General features: G+C 40.1%; 1 protein-coding gene and 1 non-coding gene across 7 annotated transcripts in view; one reads left to right on the plus strand and one right to left on the minus strand.

Moving 5' to 3' along the window:
* HGF (hepatocyte growth factor) overlaps positions 1–22440 on the plus strand; it is an 83923-nt gene that overhangs the window by 8378 nt on the left and 53105 nt on the right. For all 6 annotated transcript variants that reach the window (XR_013545659.1, XR_012087470.2, XM_020790004.3 and 3 more), the window contains exons 2-4: positions 11072–11234; positions 18833–18945; positions 20436–20550. Coding sequence is in view for 4 of the 6 variants with exons in the window: in XM_020790004.3 (XP_020645663.3) it covers positions 11072–11234; positions 18833–18945; positions 20436–20550 (391 nt within the window). In the remaining 2 variants the exon portion in view is untranslated. The remainder of the gene's footprint in view (positions 1–11071; positions 11235–18832; positions 18946–20435; positions 20551–22440) is intronic.
* Positions 17317–17485, minus strand: LOC140707853 (U1 spliceosomal RNA). The gene has a single exon (XR_012088019.2). It is a non-coding gene; the product is annotated as a U1 spliceosomal RNA (small nuclear RNA).

A 22440-nucleotide genomic window follows, 5' to 3' on the forward strand; every position in this document is an offset into this window, starting at 1 on the left:
AGGAAGGCTTGCTTTGGATCATTTCCAGTGATCACATATGCTGGAATCAATCCAAACCAGAGCACTTCTACCCATACTAGAAAAGTAGAAGCACCTTTGCAGGACCCGAAAGGTGCAAGTAGGAACAGTCTGGGCATGGGGTGGTGTGCTCTAGCCAAAACATTCGTCTGATTGCTGTTTTTAAGAGTGCACCAGCCCATCTTTGCAGTGTTCCAAACAGCAGGCTCAACAGCCTGTGTAGTCAGCTTCAGTGTCTGTGAAACCAGACCTTAATCTCCATCTGCTATTTTACCATCCATGCCCAGGGTAGTTGTCCTGCTTGCAGACAGAAAAGTAGTCTTGCTCTTAATGTGCTGAAGCATGATTCAGCATTATGTCTCAATGTAATCGCTGAGTCGTATTCAAAGGATTAGAAATTTGGCAAATGCTGTATGGCAAACCATATACAATACATTCAGTTACTTTAAGAATTACATGGTTTTGCCACAAATGGGATAGGAAAATCTGTTTGTTTTCTGTCAGGGACCAAATTGTCATCCTTTGCCACTAGAAGAGCAGAACAGGGTCAGAATGCCTTAAAGAGCTAGCAAACATAGTATTAGTCTCCCACCTCACTATACCATTGACCACGGTATCCTCCTGGGGAGGCTCTCCAAGTTGGGAATTGGGGGCCTTGCTCTGGCCTGGCTCCGTTCCTTCTTGGAGGACCATCCCCAGAGAGTGCAGCTTGGGGAGAGCGTCTCGGCCCCGTGGAATCTCAATTGTGGGGTTCCACAGGGGTCGATCATCTCCCCAATGCTGTTTAACATCTATATGAGGCCGCTGGGTGGGGTCATCAGGGGGTGTGGAGCCCGGTGTCATCAGTATGCTGATGATACTCAGCTCTACATCTCCTTTCCACCTACCGCAGGAAAAGCCGTTCTGTCCCTTCAGCGCTGCCTGGGGACCGTACTGCAGTGGATGCAGGACAACGGGCTGAGGCTGAACCCGGACAAGACGGAGGTGCTAAGGGTGGGCGCCCCCACAGTCGGGAGTTTGGGAAACTCCCTCTCTTTTGGGGGGTGACCCTTCCTGCGAAGGATGGGATACGCAGCTTGGGGATCCATCTTGACCCGGCGCTCACTATGGAATTCCAGGTGGCATCGGTGGTCCGAACCGCCTTTTACCATCTCAGGCGGGTAGCCCAGCTGCGGTCCTATCTCGATGTTGGGACGTTCACCACTTTGGTGCATGCGCTCATAATCTCAAGATTAGACTACTGTAATGTGCTCTACGTGGGGCTGCCTTTGAGGCTGCTGCGGAAACTACAGGTGGTGCAAAATGCGGCGGCCAGACTTCTCAGTGGAGTGAAAAAATTCCAACACATCTCCCCTATTCTGGCCGCACTGCACTGGCTGCCCATCCGATTCCGCATCGACTTCAAAGTGTTGATGCTTACGTATAAAGCCCTAAATGGTTTAGGACCTCAATATTTGGCGGAACGCCTTCTACCACCAAGATCTACCCGTATCACTCGCGCGAGCCAGGAGGTGAGGCTGAGGAGCCTAACGCCGAGGGAGGCCCGGAAAGAAAAGACAAGAAATCGGGCCTTCTCGGTGGTGGCTCCTTGCCTCTGGAATAACCTTCCCCCTGATATTCGCGCGGCCCCCCACTGGGTATTTTCAAAAAGCAACTAAAAACATTGATGTTTCAGCAGGCCTTCCCCCCCCCCCCAGTTAATTCCTGACTCCTCTTTCCTTCTCTCTCCTAGTGTTTTATCCAATTGGTGAAAGTTTCCCTCTTTGTAAAATGGTTTTTATTATTGTTGTTCCCTTTGTTGTGAGCTGCCTAGAGTGGTCAATCGACTAGATAGGCGGGATATAAAATAAATAAATAAATAAATAAATAAATAAATAAATAAATAAATAAATAAATAAATAAATAAATAAATAAAATATAAGGCTGGAATACAGAATTTGGTTAATCCCTTTGTTTAAAGGATTTGATACAACCTTTCTCTCTGTTTGTCTTTGATATAATAAAGGTTAGACTAGTATGTTCTATGAGTACCCAAGGCAATGTGATGTAGTTGTGATTATGGTTTGGGGCTGGAACTTGAGAGATCCAGATTCAAGTCCTAACTAAATCATGACATTTGTTGAGGTCATTTATTCTTTTTCAGCCTGATCTACCTTCTGGTATTGTGATGATAAATTAGGAGCAAGGAAACCCATGTGCCTGCAAGTGTAGAAAATGTTGCATATTCACAGTGAGAAACGAAGAGTGCTTGCAATCACTCTGAGCATTTTGGACTCAGCATATCAACTGTTCTTCAACATGCACGTTACAAGGCCACATTGTAGGAAATGGCTGATGTGAGGAAATAGTGCCTGAAAGTAAGTTGCAACTAGAGTAGGTCCATTAAATTAGTAGGAATCTGACAAGTCAGCTTCTTCATAAGTTCTGTTGATTCAGTGTATCTGCTCTATTTGAGACTTATTACTAGATTTCAGTCACTGATTGATTCCTGGAGCCCTTTACTTGGAAGTAAATTGTTCTGGTTATATGCTACTAGTTACCTGCCATTAATTTATTTTTCTAACAACAAAGGTATGACTGTATTATATTGGGCAGTGTTGTGTTATGTATCTCTGTCTCCACAATAATAGCGATGTCACCATCAACACCAGATTATTACTAATTAGAGTTTCCTTCTCAGTTTCATGGTGCACATGACTTTGTATCATTGTGTGTGAGTCAAAAGCATCCTGAAATAAAATAAAAAACTCTTCAATTAGTGGCAATTCACTGTTGCAGGTGATGTCACGCCCAGCTGAGGAGCCACCTCCATTGTTAGTTAATATGGTTAGATAAAAAAATAGCACTCATGATGAACAAAACTTAATGTTGAAAGGGGATCTGGCATTTCCTACTGCAGGGCATGAAAAGCGTGAATCTGTACAATTTTTACAGATAGAAAATGAAGATTGAGAAAGAGTGAGTTGCCTCAGTTATCCATTTAATTGCACATCTCAGTCTGAAGATTGAGCTAGGAAATTCCTTTCCTCCAGCTCAGGGTGTGATTATGCAGTGGGGAAAATATATTTGGATTTGTTGTGATCAGCAGTTTTTCAAAGTGGGTCCCTGCTGGTTTCTGTGGATGAAGTTGCTATAGTCGTCCAGATGGCAAACAAGTTTCTCACTTCCCCCCAGCCTCTGATCCCTTTGATCTGACAAGGTGCTAACTGGCAATTTCCACCTCTCTCTTTTTCTTTTCAATTTACAAAGTGATTTAGGAATAATTTGTTGGAAAGCCTTTTTTTAAAAAAAAACTGGAGACAACAGGTGCTCAGTTTAGAGGGACTGATGCCCCCGTGAATGCCCTTTGTATAGCATCAGACAATCACATATGGGGGGGGGAAGCAATGCCAGAGAACTGGAGCAAAATTAAACCACCCCTGCTAGATGAACTGAAAAAAAGATGACTCTTCACTAAAAAGAGATGGCATCCCATTGGATTTCCCCAAATTTAGTTTTGCATTGTAAAATTCCTGTTTTTTTTTTTAAAAAAATGAGTTTGTCTGTGCCAAATTCTGAGTCAATATCTGTGCCCTTTAAAAAAAAAACTGTGCATTGTGGTTTGTTTGAATAACCTATCTCAAGAAAATATGACAAACCAACATTTGTATGAAGTCTTGTAAACTGTTCATAGTACCTACTGTACACATACTGATGCACTCCAGCGTGGAAGCTGCGACTGCTTTTTCAATCTGTTACTATTACAGTGGGGTCTCGACTTACGAACGGCTCGACATACAAACGTTTCGACTTACAAACCGCTCTCATAGGAATATATGGACTCGACTTACGAACTTAGATTCGAGTTACAAACTCTTTTTTTCCCTTTTTTTTAAAGCTAAGTCATCTTAGGTTAGAAGGAAAAAAGAAAAAATATCCCCCTCTAGTGGCAGAAGGCGGAATAGCAGCTTCCCATTAGTTTCTATGGACGAAAAGAGCAGATACGGATTAAATGGTTTTCAATGCATTCCTATGGGAAATGCAGATTCGATTTAAGAACTTTTCGACCTGAGAACTGCCTTCCAATACGGATTAAGTTCATAAGTTGAGACCCCACTGTATTCATTTCAGGAGAATTTCTGTGCATTATTCTCCTGACTTTATGGAACCAGTCTTCCTAAAGCAAACTGTTGTGCTGGAAATAATGACAGATATGCTTAACAATAATCAGGGTGGTGGTTGTGGTGGCAGCAGTGACACACGGCATAGAATTCAGGCTTTGATGATACTCATGTGCTGAATTAATACCTTTGCATTTCTGCAAAGCATTGACATGCCTTGTATTGTACAGTAATTGAGCAAGTTCAGTGGAATGGAATATGGATTGGAGCCCCCTTATGTTTTCAGGGGAGGAGAATTTCTGTCCTGTATGCACACCTCTACCTCAGGAAGTTTCTCTCTGCAGCTGTGGCCAGTGAGATGGCCATCTGATCCAGCTGTCTAGACTGGTTCCTCACTCTTGCAGTATGCCTTAGCTTCTTAGTTTGTCAGGGGCTAGGAGTTTCCTAGAACTTGGAATCTCACCAGTTGTTCTTTGCAGTTTCTGTCATCTCTCTGTTTTTCTGGATTCTACTTCACTAGCAACACGGATGGGGCTAAGAAAAGAACTTAATAGTTGTGGTGTAACAGACTGAAAGTTTGACTTGAACTTGGACAAGGCATGAAGCTTACTTAACACTTCTATTTATTACCAAACAACACATCATCCCACATAAATGAATGTCTGTTATTCCTGGAAGACAGTAGAAACTTTTGTGATTTTCATTAGTGGTGAAGAGAACACAGATCATGCACAAAAGTGTGATATGTATTGGTTGTTGTAGGTTTTTTGGGCTGTTTGTCCGTGTTCTGGAGATTTTTCTTCTTAATGTTTCGCCAGTCTCTGTGGCCGGCATCTTCACAGGACAGGAGTTAGAACTCTGTCTGTTTTCTGGTGTAGTGTGTGGGATAGTTGAGTATTTGTAGCTGTGTGGTCAGTTTTTTGTCCTTTTCAGGTGATTATGGTGATGAGGGTGTTTTTTGTTATGGGTGTATTGTTGTGATAAGGGGGGAGATGATCTGTCACTGTGATTGATGGGTGTTGTTAGCTAGTCTTTTATGTGCAGTGATCGCCGGTTCTTGTGACTGGGTAGAGTTTGTTGACCTTTTTGCAGGCTGTATTTTTCAGTGCTGGGAGCTACGCTTTGTTGAGTTTTAGATTTTCTTCTTTTTTGTTGAAGTCTTCAAGAATACTTTGTGATATGTATTGGACATTCTAGATGAAAAAAGAGAAGTGTACAGCTTTCCAGGTATTTTTCTGTGTCTGACCAGTCTTGACCATTGGCTATGCTGGCTAGGGCTGATGGAAATAACATTCTGACAACATCAGTGTTATCCACCCTTCTTCTAGATGCACGACAAAGTAACAGCAGGGTAATGAAACAGTCTAACCGGGATATTCTTCTAAACAGCCAACCTGTTCCTGGAGGAAGAAGGAGACAACAGTCTGCATGTTTTCAGCTGCTGTGCACAACAATTTCTGTTACAGTCTGATCTATTCTGCAGCTTGCGTAGATAATACTGTATTTCCACAAAGGTGGGCAAAATGTGGCTCCCCTCCTTTTCTTCACTGCAGTTTCCACCAGCTCTAGCCAACATAAGATAAGAAATACTGGTAGCTGGAGTTCAGGAATATCTGGAGGAAAACCCTTTGACTTCCTGATTTACTAGATGAAAAACTGTGGTGTCCCATTAAAGGGGAGAATCCTTGGTCTATTCCTAAGTTGCATGGAGCAACAAGGTCTGCTGAGAAATTTCTCTTTTCTTTATTATAATAATAAATCACAGTACATTTGCAAAAACAACAGCCTCTTGGTATTCAGTATGAAAGCAAGTGAAATGAAGATGAGCGTAAGTTCTTCCTCAATTTGTGTAATAATTACACAATATATATTTCCTTGCTTGAAAAAGAACAAATTGTTTACAAGCACAAAGTCTTCTGATTTTCCCCACCCCGTTTCCCAGTTTTATCAATGGTACTTTCGTTGCTTTTCTCATTAAAATTTAATTGATATCCAGTTTTAGTTGCCTTGGTTTTGTATCTATCTACTGTTTGTTAATCTGTTTTGTCATTTTGTTGTGACCTAATATGTGGAATTGGTAAAACCACTCCTTAAATATCTCACTTACCTTTAAAGCCCTATTAGGGTCTCTATTAGTTGGTTCGAACTTGGTGGCACATGACACCAAGAGTAATTTTATTACAGACCTTTTATTTTCGAATTATCCATACGTTAATCACATGCAAGCTAGCTCATACAAAAGTGATCACGATCAACTTGTTTTATTTGACAACACCTCCCAAAAAACCAGAAAACACTGAATTATTTTCTTAATTATATATAATGATTACGGTAAGTTTCTTTGATTGAATAACTATCAACTAATCACTATCTCCTTTCATAGATAAATATATGTTGGCATTTCACCCATTAATGTGGAAGATGTAATCTTTCCTCTGGCATGTTTTATTAATCTGAAAGCAGTATTCAGTTTCCTATATTTACATGAAGTTTCTATAAAAAGAGGGTGTTTCTCCCCACTTTTCTGAACTGTTTAATTCAGTTTTCTGTAAATTTTGTTTCATTTATCTAAATCAGGGTCGTTGAACTTCCAGATGTGTTGGAGCTCAGAAAAGCTATGACCATAGTAAACGTGATCTGATCTGATTGTTAACTAATTAATTATGTATGAATTAATTGCCCCTTCTTGATGGCTGTAGCCAGCTATTCATCCCCACTGAAGTCCTTCAGGCTGAAGTCATTCCCTTTTCCATAGCATTCATAACCTTTACTGCAGTGGTCCCCAACCTTTTTCAAATCACGGACTGGTTGGGGGGGGTGGAGTCCATGGGGGGCAACCTGTGCTCATGGGTGGATGGGGTGCACTTGCGTGCATACATGGATGGGGAGGGCGTGCATGCACGGATGGGCGGGGCACACATGCCAGTGGGCGGGCAGTGCATGCAGGTGGGTGCGCATGGGGGGAGTGTACGGGGGGGGTCGGGAGATATGTCTCTGCGGCATAATCCTGCCAAGGCTGCAGCCCGCTACCAGGCTGCAAACCGAGGGTTGGGGACCCCTGCTTTACAGTACATGTTTGCAGGTGAGGGGATTGGATAGAGGGAATGTGAACCTGAGGGCTGAAAGGAGAACGGTCCTCTTACTTCAGATTAAGCATGGGTAAAATGTGGCCTGTAGAGAGTATGTTGTTTCATTTTTTTGTTTTTATGGCTTGAGTCCCTCCTTATTTGTTCTGCTGAAATAAAATACTCCATTGCAGGAGGGAATCATTTGCTTCATCTGGAAGCCTTAGGGAATAGTGTTTTTGGATAAATGGGGCACAGACCCTCAGAACAAAACTGGAAATGGACCTAATTTGGATACCTGTAATAGTCAAATTCATAGCTGGTGCAGGCCATGATGCATCCTGGGAGCAGAATACTGTATTGGCCACCCCTCAATTTATATTAGCTCCAAACACTAGCTGCATCCTGTTTGTATTACTCTACAGTGCTCAACATGGGGGCTACCTTTGGAAGGTTTTTGGAAACTTCACCGGATCCAAACTGCTGTGATATAAAATGTTTAAATAAATAATAAATAACCCTGGGTGCTGATGGTTCGCGAGGGCTGTACTGCAGCATTCTTGAGACTTGATCCTCTTGACAGGGCTATGCTGATAATGTGTCTATTAGAATTTCTAATGCCACATGGTTTATAGATGTCATTTATATTGCTGTGGATGGACTGAGATTTATGGTTAAAATTTTGGACCTATCCTAACAAGAGACAAGGCTTCTTTAAGGGCCTTTCAAATCTAGCCAGGGGCCTAATTTCATCCCAGCAAAGTCTTTGGAGTGTAAAACATTTTCAGTCCACAATGTCACATTTACTTAGCTGGGGAAGTATAGACATACCCCTCCCCAGCTCAAATTCTCTCATATATACATATTATGTATGTTGTGGTGCAATGCTAAGGACCTAACAGAATGGTACTGTGTATAGGATATCACAGCTGTGGGGCACAGACACTGAATAAGGTAATGGCTAGTCTGATGATCACGTCTGCCATTTCTTTGGTTGTTTTTAAAGTCTTTCTAGGAAACGTCTGTTATCTGATTGCTTCTGACACCCTTTGGCTTGTCACTGGTGCAACTTCTGTAGAGGAAGGAAGGAAATATTGCAACAAGAGAAGCAAGAGTCTATTTCATGTGCAGTAACGTGACAGGTTTCTGGCTGTGTGCTGCGTTTAATAAAAAGTTGCTTCCAGATTAACATCTGATGTAGCTTCTTTGCTAAAATGAAATCAGGTTCTTCCTCAGAATATCATAATGCAAACCAGTGAGTAAAAGTAATACATCCTTCAGCTGTGTGCCAGTTAATTCTTCTTGTAATTTCTTCTTGCTGATAATGACTTGGACCTTGAAGTACAGTTGCAAGAGTATATGTTAGTCTGAGAGGGAAGGAAGCTCTGTTCCTTGGCCACCCAGTAGGCGTCATCTTAGAGGAAAGTGAATACTGTGGTTTTTTTTTTGTTTGTTTTCTACAGGCAAACGCAATAAGAAGGCAAAGATCTTTCTATTCACATAGGTCTTTGGTATCTTTTTAGGCTGGGCTGTTGTTGTTTGGAGGGAGGAAATTGACTGGTTGGGCAATGTTCCTTTGTAGCCATGTGTTTTAAATTGTGTTTTAAACCTTTTAAAAAATGTTTGTTTGTAATCTGACATTTTGGGTAGGTTCCTTAAGGGCCACTTTGTTGGTCTGGTTTTTCTAAAGAGAGGTGAGGGAGAATATAAGATTGAACAGGCTTCTAATCCCCGTAAGAACAAAAAGCATGATGTGGCAAACTAGTTGCTGGAACTGTGCCTAAAACTAAACTTGCACGGCTTCCAGGATCACATGACCATGACTTCATGTGTGTATGCAAAGGCACATCTGCAGGCTGAACCAGCACTGTCAGGGGGAACTGGGGGAGGGTGTTTCCCTCCCCCCCCCATGCATCTCCTGCATACTCTAAATAGGACTTACTGTTTCTTGCTCTTTCCTTCTGTCCTCTGTGCCACCCCAGACTCCAAAGTTCTTCCAGTCTTCTGGAGCAGATAATGAGGCAAGTGGGGCTGCATGTGGTGATGTTCTTGCTCCCTTCTGATTCCACTTATAGTGCTGCTCCGGTTAGTGGATTAAATTATTCAATAAACCTCCAGCATATGAATGTGGGATGTTGTGCATCTGTATCCATCATTCAGAACACCAGGAAATGGCCCAGTATTGCTGCACAATATGATGTCTGTGTTGTCAGCAGGAAAAATGACGCCAAACTACAGAACAAGGGGCATCTTAAATGTCAGCAGTCAAGATGGGGGTATTCGTATTCGTGTACGAACATCCCTGTAGCATTCAGCCCTGCCCTCACCTGTCCGTCACAGATGGGCAGTGGAACATCAGCCAATGAGGGGATGGAAGGTGGTGCCGAAGGGGGAGGAGCTGGAATATATAAAGGGGTGTATGATGAGGGAGAAAGTAGATTTGAGTGAGATGAGAGAGAGATTTTGTGAGAGGGAGGGATGAGTGTGTCTATGGGCCTGTGAGCCAAATAGTCAGTGAGGGAAGAGTCTGTATGTGTCAGTGAGTGAGAGACCTTGATTAACATTTTGTGATTTACTTACTTTATTTTGTTAAACCAATAAACAAGTTTAAGTTTTGAAGAAACACATGATTCAGTGATTTATTGGTATTGAAACAGCAATACCTGGTGGCAGCTACCTGAGAAGAAGAGTGAGCACTCCTGGAGGCCTGAGTTGGTAGAGGCTTCAGCGTGCACGCTACATTAATCATCTCTAGTCAGCAGTGAAGATGGTCTACAGGATACCCTCTTGTGCTTACTACCATTCAGAAAGAGACACCAAGCAAGGGAAAATCTCAGAACCAGATTCTCCCCCCCCCCCCGCCCCACTTAATCACTTCTCATCCAAACACAGAGCAATTGTCAGGACTGTTTTTCAGGATTCTCTGGTTATATATTGATTGGAGCTACAAAGTAATGCCTAGAAGAAATGTGTCTTTCAGATTAACTGTGTGCGCTTGAGTACATGTATAGTTGAAAGGTGTTGGATTATTAATCCCCAAGGAATCTACATAAATTTGGAATGCTCCTGCCCTATGCAACCTGGTGCACAGAATACCCAGTCATCTGTACTGAGAAAAAAAAATCTCACTCATGTTCCTTCAGTGCTGATGGTGTGAAGCATAGCATATCCAAAATTTCGGAGAAGGCTAAAGGAAAGGTGTGGATTCCTTGCATTTTATGTAAAGGAACTCTTGTTTAAACCTTTCATTCTACATTTATGATTATGCCTATTATTACAGTTCTTAAATCCAAGTTGCTAAAAGTTGAGTTTAGGATTCTGCCTCTGTTTCTATCAACTTTTTTACTTTTGCTTCACCTTTGTTTTTAGCAATTTTAAGAGTTGCAGCAGTCATCCATCGAGGTTTTTGTTTTCTTTTGATTACAGGAATAAGTGAATAATGCTCAGACTGAATTGGCAATTTTTAAAAAAAAAGCTTCCAAGCATAAGTGTTCTGTCTAAATGTGAATATGTGGTAAAAGGTGAAAAGTACAGTCTCTGTCTGTTCTTAATCGAATATCCCACCATGCTTCTATGTTTGCCATTTCTCCCAATTCTAGATCTAGCCTCTAATCTGCTGACTAATCCCCAGTCTGTTTTATCTATCTGCATGTATTTATTGGAAAAGTTATGTATGTTTATTTATTGTAACTATATTAAGAATCTGAGCCTGAGAGCTACATGCAGCATGTTCAATCCAATTCAAGTTTGACTTGCTGTTCCTGAAACGCAAGAGAAAATAAGCACATGATTATTGTTCATTGCTACTATACTGTTCTCCAGAAACATGATTAGTCTTCTTTTCTAACTTGTTTAATGCATGGAGTTTATTGCTTGTTCTTCCTACAGAAGGAAAGGGGAAAAGAAATCCTCTCCATGACTATAGAAGGACATCCGATACGTTATTAGTGGGAACAGACAAGACACTGAAAGTGAAAACTAAGCTGCTAAATAGTGCGGAACAGTGTGCCAAGAGATGCAACAGAAGCAAAGGCCTTCCCTTCATTTGCAAGTAAGCAGTGTTTCAGTTTGCTTTGATATTTACCACTGGTACTAAACAGAGTACTAAGCTTGTCTGAGCACCAAGAGACACTGGAATTTCGACTGATAAACCTTCACAAGCAAGTGGAAGTTTTGAAGAGTATTTGGGAAAGGCTAGGTGAAAATAGTTCTACTGAGCTGCTCTGATGTTGGAGGGTTTGATTAGTTGCAAAGTTGGACTTCTGGCCCATTCAGAGGACTACAATAAGTTGGATGCCACATGGCAGCACTTAACAAGTAGCAGTTCACAGTGAATAGGGAAGGCTCTACTTATAACAAACAAAATGTTTGCTGCAAATGGAGTTTCTCCTGGCTGCTCCTGAATTTTCAGTATATGTGTTGGGAGTGTGCAGCAGTGGACAAAACTGACCCCCAAACCAGCTGAATTTGCCCATTTGTGATAGAAATAGATCCAGTGATGTTTTTTATCCATTGTTTTTTATTTGTAATTTTTCAATGATCGTACAGTATGTTGTTGCATTTGCCTTGGAATGAAGACCATGAAAATATTGCAAGAATGTGATCACACTTTCAGATATTCGTAGATAAAAAGTGTCTAAAAGTAATGAGTAGATAAAGAGCATGTTTCATAGGTTGCTGGTGGCCACATGCTTGGTGAATCTCAAACTGAGGCAAGTGTCCAGTGCCAAAAACAGATGTAAAGTTTCCATTTGAAATGTCCTTTCATGTGACTGCCCAAATTAGTTCCCTTTTAGTATGCCCTTTTATTAATTGGAGTAATTTTGAATAACATGGGATGGCTTGGATGGTTACATGTTCTCTTCATGTTTTGGCGGATGATGATTTGTCTACCTATAGCGGTAGGCACCCTATATCCCCTTCTGGAGCAAGAGATTTCATTTCATTCTGGGCTGTATCTAAATTTTTCTTCTGGCTTTTATTATGTTACTGTGACATCAACATGTAGAGAGTACACAAGTGAGATAATTTCTTTTCGACTGAGAATACTGCAAATAGATTTTGGACCTGCAACTCCTGGGAGAGGTTGTAAGTTCAGTACTGACAGTGATGAAGCCATGTCATGCATATTCGCTCTGGGAGACATGACAGCTACCAGGACTGAAATCATCCTTTCATTCATGGGCTTTCATGCCAAGGCAGTCAAGGTCACTGGAACTGCTGGCTGCAGACCTAGAAATCTGTATACTGTACGTATCTGAATTTTCTCTGCAGATGATTCACATTAGCTTTCAGCACAGGGTCTGAATCACCCCTTTCAAATTCATGGAGTCCCTATTTGGAATACAAAACAAATGTTTCTAGGACTCAGAGTTATGTGATAAACCTTAAGACCTAAGTGTAGACCTGTGTGCTGGAGTTTAGATAGACAAGAACTAAATTTCATAGTATTGACTGATACTGCTCTTTCTTTCTTTCTTTCTTTCTTTCTTTCTTTCTTTCTTTCTTTCTTTCTTTCTTTCTTTCTTTCTTTCTTTCTTTCTTTCTTTCTTTCTTTCTTTCTTTCTTTCTTTCTTTGATCTTGCACACTTAAGTCACATTTCTAGTTTTATATTCCTTTTCATTTTATGCCATTACGGTAATTCCTCAGGTCTTGTCTCTTGTCTGTTCTGTTATTTCATTTTCTGGTTTAAAAGGCCCCTAACATTTTGCAAACAAGTGCTGCTTTTCCAGATGTGTAATCTTGTACCTTAAATTTTTAAGAAACAACTAAAAACATTGATGTATAGGCAGGCTTTCCCAACAGAAAACTCCTGACGATTTTTCCTTTCTTATATCTTTCTTTGATTTCTATCTTAGTCTAGGTGCAATGTTTTAAAATTATATTGTTTCTTTTATTGTAAGCCGCCTAGAGTGGGCTAATATGTCCAGATAGGCGGGATAGAAATAAAATAAATAAATAAATAAATAAATAAATAAATAAATAAATAAATAAATAAATAAATAAATAAATATCTTCATTTTGGAACTTGGTTTAAACAAGGGAGCATGACCTGAATATTTGGCCATGTTCTCTGTCCTAGCTACAGCCCAATGAAGAGTCCTGCACAATTCAAAAGCTAATGTCTGTTGCGAGATTTTTAGTCTAATAAAGGCTAGCAGCCACTGTTGTTTTCAGGTTGTGTACAAGGACCACGGAACTTTTTTTTAAAAAAAAATAGAGTTTTCACTTGTAAGAGCAAAGTTAGCAAACACTGGAAATATGAATAAAAAGCTGTAGGTTGTTTCCATATGTGTCTTCCAGTAGCACAACTGTGATTTTACAGTTGGCTTGCATAGGAAAAGTGCTTGAGACATCTTTGGCTGCCATCGGCTGAGCTACCTTGATGTCACAGGCAATGTAAGTAGCATTGGGATAGGCAGCTGCAGTTTACAGTGAAACAGATCTAGAAACTGGCCTGTTAAGATCTGCAAGCACTGTTTGTTGCCTTAAATTTAGCTTTTTCTGCACTGGATTTTCAGGTATGCAATCACGAAAAATTGAGTGAGCCATTTCGATGTTTTTTATTGGAAATAGTGTAGTGTGAAACCACATAGGCATAGGCATCCTTCAGTCTCGAGAGACTATGGTGACATGCTCTGAATTGAGGAGTGTCACATACTACTTTACGATACAATTTCACTAAGTGCAAAAAAAAAAAAATAAGTGCAACGGATAAAATATTGATAGCTTACCATGGAGGGAAGGCTGTAGTCCTCTATTTCTTGAGATGTATGACAGATTCTGGGCAAGAAATTAGAAGTTGTTCTTTGTCGTGGAATTGATACCCATTGCTGGGCCTAGATAAATTTATTGTTCCCATTAAGGTCAGGTAATATGTAGAAGAAAACTGAGTAGAGAATTTGTCTGGTTTGTAGTAACATTGGCTACTCTCACACAGTTAAGTTACAAGCTTAAAATTTGTTTGCATTCCACATAATTGTTGCTGAAATAATAAATTAAATTCTGAGTAGCTTCTCACTGTTTCCAGCTGGAGGGGTGCCTATATATAGTCTTTCAGTTGTGCTTTCCTCACATATCTTATGTGAAGAAAGTGTGTTGTACTTCTGGACACCAGTGGAGTTTGAGCAAACCTAAACAGGATCTGAACTTAAAAACACCTTAGGCCTGTCTGGCTTCTGAATCTTGAAATGTTCATTTTGAACAGCAATTTAAAATAATTATGGCCAGCACATACATTTACAGAAGGCAACATATTTATTGTTTACCAAGTTTTAATGAGGGCATGGTAGGAGTTCTTGCTAACATCCCGTTAGCAAAGAAATGTACTTGTTTTGAAAATACTAGTTAGAAATGTCAACTTTAATGTTACATAATTTTTGGGGAGAGAGAGCTCTTGATGCCCCCAGCACTACCTGAAGAAGCAATGGGAAGCTGTATGATCTTCTAAGCCTTTTTATTGTTTGTTGCCTCATGTATTGGCACTGCTTGGAATAGGTTTGGAGCATTCTCAATGTTATAATCTAAATACGATTTTTCCAGCCTGCATGATTTTGTAAATAACCACTGCTAATCAGTTTGTTAAAGTAAATCACAGTAAGCAAATACTTTGTGTTGATCAGTTGTTGTACTTCAGAGTGCACTTGTTCTGTAACAACCTATTGCAACCTATTACAAAAGAAAGGGAATATTCAGCACCCATGTGATGGAAAGTATATCCCCAACAAAATTTTGAACCCTGCCTCATATTTGCTTAGCCTTCTCATCAAGCAGCCCAGATAACAGCTCTTCCCTATTCTGAAGGCTGTCTTCCTGTATGTAATGGTGATGAATATATTCTGATCATATCACATGCATAACTAAATGCACATGCATTGTTACAGTGCCTCTTGAAAATGTTAGTTCAGAGCACTAACTATGATAGGCTACAACTTAGACATCAGTTACACACCTCTCAAAATAAGCATATCTAGTAATAAGGGTGTGTGAGACCGAGTTTTTGAAAGATCGCTTTGCTTGATTCCTGACCTCCTGGATTGAACATGTGAACAACCACAATTTGCAGTTGGAAATCCATTTATTTCTGGATTTCTTCTATGAAAGAAAAAAATGTGTTAACATCTACCCATTTGGAAATTATAAAAAAGCATTGCATACTTTTCTAAAATACATACAGATTTGTTTTTGCCTTAGAGTATGTGTACTCCTTTAAAATGTGAACAGAAATGTTTTTTTTCTATTGAAGATGCTTCATGGAGTTGACATGCCATGGACATGAGGAAAAAAAAGGAGGCCATGGAAATTGACCGGAATGATCTTTTCAGCACTACACAACAATAAGATGAGACAGTGGTTTCTAACTGCAAAGATACAACTCCCCAAAATTCTAACCATTGTGCTAGTTAGAGCTTCCAGGAATTGTAGCCCAGTACCATTTTTGTTGTGGAACCATGCCGATATCCACCATACTCTGGCACATTCTCTCTCTAGTGAGAAGCAAAGTAAAAATTGAGGTGGATATTTTGTTTAGTTTTTTTTTTACAACTAACATTTCAAAAGCAAAACTGTGTAGCTAATGCTGTTCCAAGTTCACTGAAAAAACTGGAAAACTCCATCCTGTACACTTAGCTATGATACCCAGTATGGTGTAGTGGGGAGAGTGATGGACTAGGACTCAGGCAGCCTGGGTTTGAACCTGTGCTCTGTCATGGAAACTCACTGAGGGTGTGAAACTGGTAAAACCACTCCTTAAGTAACCCACTTACCATGAAGGCCCTATTACAATTGCTATAGGTTCATTCTGACTTGAGAGCAGAACATGCACTTAGCTATATTGAAAAGTAGGTGCTGCTGAGTACATTGGAGTTTATACATTATAAGAGTTGATTAAATTTTCAGTTTCACAGTTGAGCTTGGTGGCTTTATTTGATTGATTGCTGGCCACCTTATGGATCCACACAGTTGCAATTCTTTGATAGAGAGAAGTTGCTTCCTTTTCTTAATATTGATTTTTGTAACACTAATAATGTATCTAGGCTCACAAAGATATACTGTACACTGCAGAATTGTGCAGTATTTTGGATGGCTTTGGTTTGCAATGGTAAGACATTTTCAGAACCTTTTTTTTTTACAGTGTTCCAAAATTACTCCAGAGGTAGTTTAATCATAAAGGAAGTCTGTTAGCTTTTCTTCCCAGAGGGTTAACTGTCCTGCAGTGAGTGATGCTTTTATACAATTGTTCTACCTCAAGTTTCGTTCTCTGATGTTCAAGAAGGAAAAGTACTAATAGATATGTACTTGCTTGTGATGAAACCAGATGAAAGTGAACTGCCTATGGTAAAAGAGGTCTCAATGCTGGTTTAAGAGTTCTACATTTCAATCAGATTTCAAGTCTGGCTTTTAGATCTTGGATTTGGTAATTTTGATGTTGACTGAGTTCAACAACCAGATGATTATTTGGTGAATGCTATTGTCATTTGGCAAACAGTTTGATGTATAAAGTTTTTAAAAATGACCCCCAAAGTAGGAATTTATAAAACTGCATGAACTCCTGATTGTGCTTACAGAAACAAAATTGCAAAAAGTTGCCAATTGATCCTAGTAGATGTGGAGGTATTTATTGAATAAATGGCTGTCTGGCTGATTTTTGTGGTAACATACAGTGGTGCCTTGCAAGACGATTGCCTCACAAAACTATGAATTCGCTAGACGGTGACCTTTTTTGAGCAATGTTGTGCTTCCCAAAACAATTATTCCTATGGGCAATTTTTATGTGCAATTTGCACTGGACGATGTTTCGGTCCTTGCCTTGCAAGACAGTTCCCCCCCCCCCCAATTAGAACACATTAATTACACAAGACCTACTTTTTTATCCCAAAAAAGTATATGCTGCTGGGACGAAAGTGTGTGTTGATGGCTTTTCAGGGTCTGCCTCCTGGAAAAACACCAGCATACACTTTCTCCCCCACTTTTTTGGGATAAAAAAGGTAGGTCTTATGTAACTAATGTGTTCCAATTGGGGGGTAAAACCATCTTGCAAAGCATTGCCAATGGGCCTATGGTTGCAAATTTAAATGATAGAGAGTGGTGAAAATATCCAGAAACCAAAGGATAAAGAGATTGGGGGAAAAAAGAAGGGAAATCATAAATGTAATCCCCTCATTAACATAAATTATGCAGCTGAGTTCCCCACATTTAGAGAAATCACAGGGATCAGCAATACACCCAAAGTGCAATGGATGAGCCTCTCCCTGGGAAAAACATTTTTATGACATGGTATTTCCCCTCTAAGGTATAAGTTAGAATGGCCCTTTCATCTCCTACCCCATTCTGTCCCCTAACCCCCCAAGTCATGGTGACCACCTGGCTGCACCTCCCACTCAGTACAGGGCTGCACAGCCCCAGTCCTGCCAGAGGCCAAGAGAGCTCCTCAGTGTTTTAGGGTGCCCTGCGGGACCCCCATCAGGGGCTAAGTGTTCCTCTCACAATCTTCTAGTGCAGTGGTCCCCAACCTTGGGCCTCCAGATGTTCTTGGACTTCAACTCCCATAAATCCTGGCCAGAAGAGGTGGTGGTGAGGGCTTCTGGGAATTGTAGTCCATCTGGAGGCCCAAGGTTGAGGACTATTGCTCTAGTGCACAGATATTAGCATTATGCTAATACCTGTGCACTAGAGGATTGTGGGAGGAACACCTAGCCCCTGATGGCGGTCCCGCAGGGCACCCCAAAACACTGAGGAGCTCTCTTGGCCTCTGGCAGGACTGGGGCTGTGCAGCCCTGTACTGAGTGGGAGGTGCAGCCAGGTGGTCACCATGACTTGGGGGGGTCAAGGGACAGAAGGGGGTTTGACTCCTTTTACCCTCCAGCAACAAAGAAACTCTTTGTTGCTGGAGAGAGAAAGAGGGAGAAGGCTATCTGAGACCCATTGAATTTCCAAAGACAGTGCAGGTGGGGGGATTGCTTTTCCCCAAGATGGTATGGGGAACTGTGTTTTGCAAGATGATGTCTTTTTTCTATAGATAATTTTTGCAAGATAGTGATTTTTTTTTCGCAATTGGAATGCCTTAAATAGATTTCAATGCATTCCAATGGGGGACTGGGTTTCACAAGATGATGTTTTTGCAAGAAAGCGATTTCCATGGAATATATTAAAATCGTCTTGTGAGGCACCACTGTAATTCCAGGCAATCTCTAAGAATTTCTGAAAAAGTGAGAGCTTAAAATTAAAGAACCTTAATGTGTTCATTTGGACAGGATCTAGCTTTTGCTGAGTGCTGAAAATGCATGTTCAGGTAGAATCTGCGGTTGTACTCCAAAGTGAAGAAATCTCTGGGACAGCCGCTTTTAACCAAGATATACTAGAGAAATTTGCACGGGGGAGTAGGCAAGTTTGCCAACAGCACTAATAATGCTTTGTCTGGTATTTTTCCCTAGCTGTCTTATTGTATGTAGGAGGTAGCATCTCTACATATCTGTACCCTAGCATCTCTCTGAAACATTCGAATATTTCCTAAATTGAAAGAGGGGAATTGATTCATGTTGGACACAAATGTGATGTGGGATGGAGATTCTTTTTGTCTCATACAAGGAAGCATCTAACCATCTCTCTTGCATGAATTACAGTAGTCATTCACCCTGTTTTCTGCACAGGGCATTTGTGTTTGATAAAACTACAAAACGTTGTCGCTGGCTATCCTTTACTAGCCTAGAAAATGGAGCAGTGAGAAGGCAGAACAACACATTTGTTCTCTATGAAAAAAAAGGTAAGTTGAGTATCCTTTAAGCACAACATTATTTAAAGATCTCTTTGGCACAGTCAGAATGTCTCAGAGATGCAATTCTTTCCCCTTAATTTCAGTTATGAGACTTTAGAAAAGTGTTATAAGAAAAGAGACTTTAGAAAAGTCTCTTTAGAAAAGAGACCTAGAAAAGACACCTACATTCACTTCACTTCTCTAGGAAAATAATTTGTTGGATGAAGTGAACCTAGAGATAGTACAGTGGGGTCTTGACTTAAGAACGGCTTGAGTTAAGAACATTTTGACTTAAGAACCACTCTCATAGGAAAATATTGACTTGACTTACATACTTAGATTTGAGTTAAGAACTGAAAAAAAAAACCACGTGGGAGGCAGGGAAAGTGCAAAATTTGAACTTTCAGTTAACTGTTGGCCAGTGAAAAGGGTGCCTGTCTGCTTCCTCACTCCTCCCAGCGTTTAGAGACTGGATTAGGAGACAGTCTTCGGACTGCCTGGTACTGTACTGCCTGGACTGTATTTTCCCTGCCTTCCCTGAACCTTTCTTGACCTAAGAAAAAAAGAAACAAAATATCCCCCTCTAGTGGTCGAAGGCGGAATAGCAGCTTCCCATTAGTTTCTATGGACGGAAAAGAGCAGATATGGATCAAATGGTTTTCAATGCATTCCTATGGGAAATGCAGATTTGACCCGCGAACTTTTTGACTTGAGAACCGCCTTCCAATACGGATTAAGTTCTCAAGTCAAGACCCCACTGTAGAAGCCGTGAAACTACACAGGGAGTTTTCTTTTAGCTCCTGTAAAGTTTCTTTAAAAAAAAAACTTATTTTATATAAATCCATCCATATTGGTTTAACATCGTGTCACCAGGGTACAGCTTATAATCATTTGTAAAACAACTACTACACACATTACACTCCTAATCTATACAACATCCTTCTAACCATTGATAGAATAAGTCCCATGTTTGATAATATTTTGTATCTTCTTTTCCTTTGATTTTCAGTGTTAGTCTGTCCATTTCGGCACAGTCCAATATCTTTTTAATTATTTCTTGATCCGTAGGTGTTCCTTCATTTTTCCAGTACAAGTTTCTTGACTGTAAATATAATTAAGGCCAAGAACTTGCACACTGTCCAGTGTTGTTGTTTACTTTAAATTGTGGAGTCATATTTCAGACTTTTTTGATATTTTTGTGGTTTATTGCAATTGGTGTCTGCATCTGACAAAAAAAATTCTAAAATTCTTGGGTACAAACTTTAACGTGTCCTAGCTTTAATGTTTTTAAGAATTTGTGCATACTGGGTTTCTATTACATTAATAGCCACGACTAAGCACCAAAAAGTGCTTATGATTATTTGTTTTTTGGTATGCAAGACCCTAACAGAAGTGTAATACAGCACATCACTTGCCTAATTTCTGTACATTTGCTTGCTAACAAAAATGTACGCTCCGCCATGTATATTATTTTGGGTTTTTTAATTCCTTTCCTATAGACTATGTGAGAAATTGTATCACTGGGAAAGGAGCAAGTTATAAGGGAACCATATCCATCACAAGGAGTGGAATCCGATGTCAGGCATGGGATTCCACAATACCTCACGAACACAGGTAAGTTTGGTGGGAGCACAAGAACCCAGTCTTGTGCAACTTTCTTCTGCAAATCTTTATTTCATTCAGCATATGGATGAATGGATATTTCATACATTACATTGAAGCAGATCCAGGTTTGCCAGTGAATAGACACTGAACAGGAAGCTACAGTCAAGCTGGAACACCCGATGAGTGTACAGTATATTGTACATGACTGGAAATACAGTTTGCTGTAGCCACATATTACTTTTTAGGTACACACTTACATTATTTATAGATGCACTTTAAATTGTCAAATGCCCTCAGGAATAAAGCCTGTGTCTGAATCCAGATATAGGTAGGTATGTAACTGGGCTGGCAGAAATTGGCTTCTCACCCTCTTCTCCCCAAGACAAGTTTCCCCAGCCTCTGAAAATGGTACACTGAGGTTTACAGCACTTTGCTGATGGGTATAGGCTGTGGTGGATATATCTTATTGATAGTGGTGGTGGGGTGCACTGATCAGTCTAGAAACACTAATGGTCTTAACAGTTTTTGTACATTTGAAGAGTAAATGTGTGAGCACTGTTTTGAGTTAATAGTATCTGCACTGTCAGTCTCTCCAACTGTGACTTCCACATGTGTTGCCTGTCTTACTCTGGTGACAATATCAGGCACTTCCAAGGTTCTGTGTAGCACACAAACTAACTGGTAGAACCCAAAAGCATCTTGGAGAGCTGGTAGACCTAGGCCTGTTGGAAAAATGCTGCTGATATGTTTTGTGTTGCTTGGTTCTAGTGATCGGTGTATTAAAATATTTCTGTGCTATAAGCAAAGCTGAATGATGATAACATATTCAGGGCAATCTGGACTGAATGCTGTTGTCTTGTATTTAATGCTTATCTTTCCCAAGCTTAGGACTTTGTGATGAAAGAGCTGGGGGCGGGAATTCCATAATACTCTAATACACAAGAGCGTGCCATTGCTAAACGCACTCATGAGATGTAATTCTCCATCAGAGAAGCTTGTCCGAAGCTGTCCTTAGCTAAGAGGTTATGAAAGAATTACATGATAAAGGAAATGAACAAAAATATGTAGACTACAGTAGTGTGTGGGGGGGGGAAATGCACATTCTTTTCATTGCTGAAAGCAGACAAAGAGGAAACAAGGTTAGTGCATTCCAGATAATCTAAATGTAACAAAGGTAGTTAATGTGCAAATAAATTTGCTTGAGTGTTGAATGGATTCATAGATAAAAATAAAATTGTATGGTTTATGGTGTTTTCCCAAGGATGAATTCTTGCTCCCCTCTCCCAAACGGATAGTTCCAACAGTTTACAAAACAAATGTAAAAGGGTATTTAGATACCATATCTAAGGGGATATCTTTATCTGTGGTAAAGATTCCGCAAATGCGACTAAAGTTGCACATTCATTTGTAGCGAAAGCTTCTGACCCTAAATAATTATTGCATGCAGTACAGCTTCTTGGCAGACTTCAATGGATAAGACTGCTGCTAAGGTGTAGTATCAACTGTGTAATATCAATAAGTGCTTATAAGACCTCATTTCCATTCTATGTACATATAAAGTAACAGAACCAAGGGTAAAATTACTAAGTAAAATTTGAAGTTAAATAGGAAGATATAATTTACACTGGAACAGTTCTTTTCTTTTCTTTTTGAACTAGAGAGCCTTCAACCACAGATTAGCTGGGGGGTTCAGGAACCTGCAGTTCAACAACTATGACAATAAAAATAACTTCCAAAAATGCTGATTTTTTCCCAGGCATTTTATACATTTGTTATGTTTTATGTAAACTGCCCAGAATGGTGCTTTGCACTAACTGGGTGGTATATAAGTCCTAGAAATAAATAAAATGAATAAAAATAGCTTCCAAAAATAGCTTTCACAAGCAAGAGTAAATAATG

Source organism: Pogona vitticeps, chromosome 5, assembly GCF_051106095.1.
Source record: "Pogona vitticeps strain Pit_001003342236 chromosome 5, PviZW2.1, whole genome shotgun sequence".
NCBI lineage: Eukaryota > Metazoa > Chordata > Lepidosauria > Squamata > Agamidae > Pogona > Pogona vitticeps.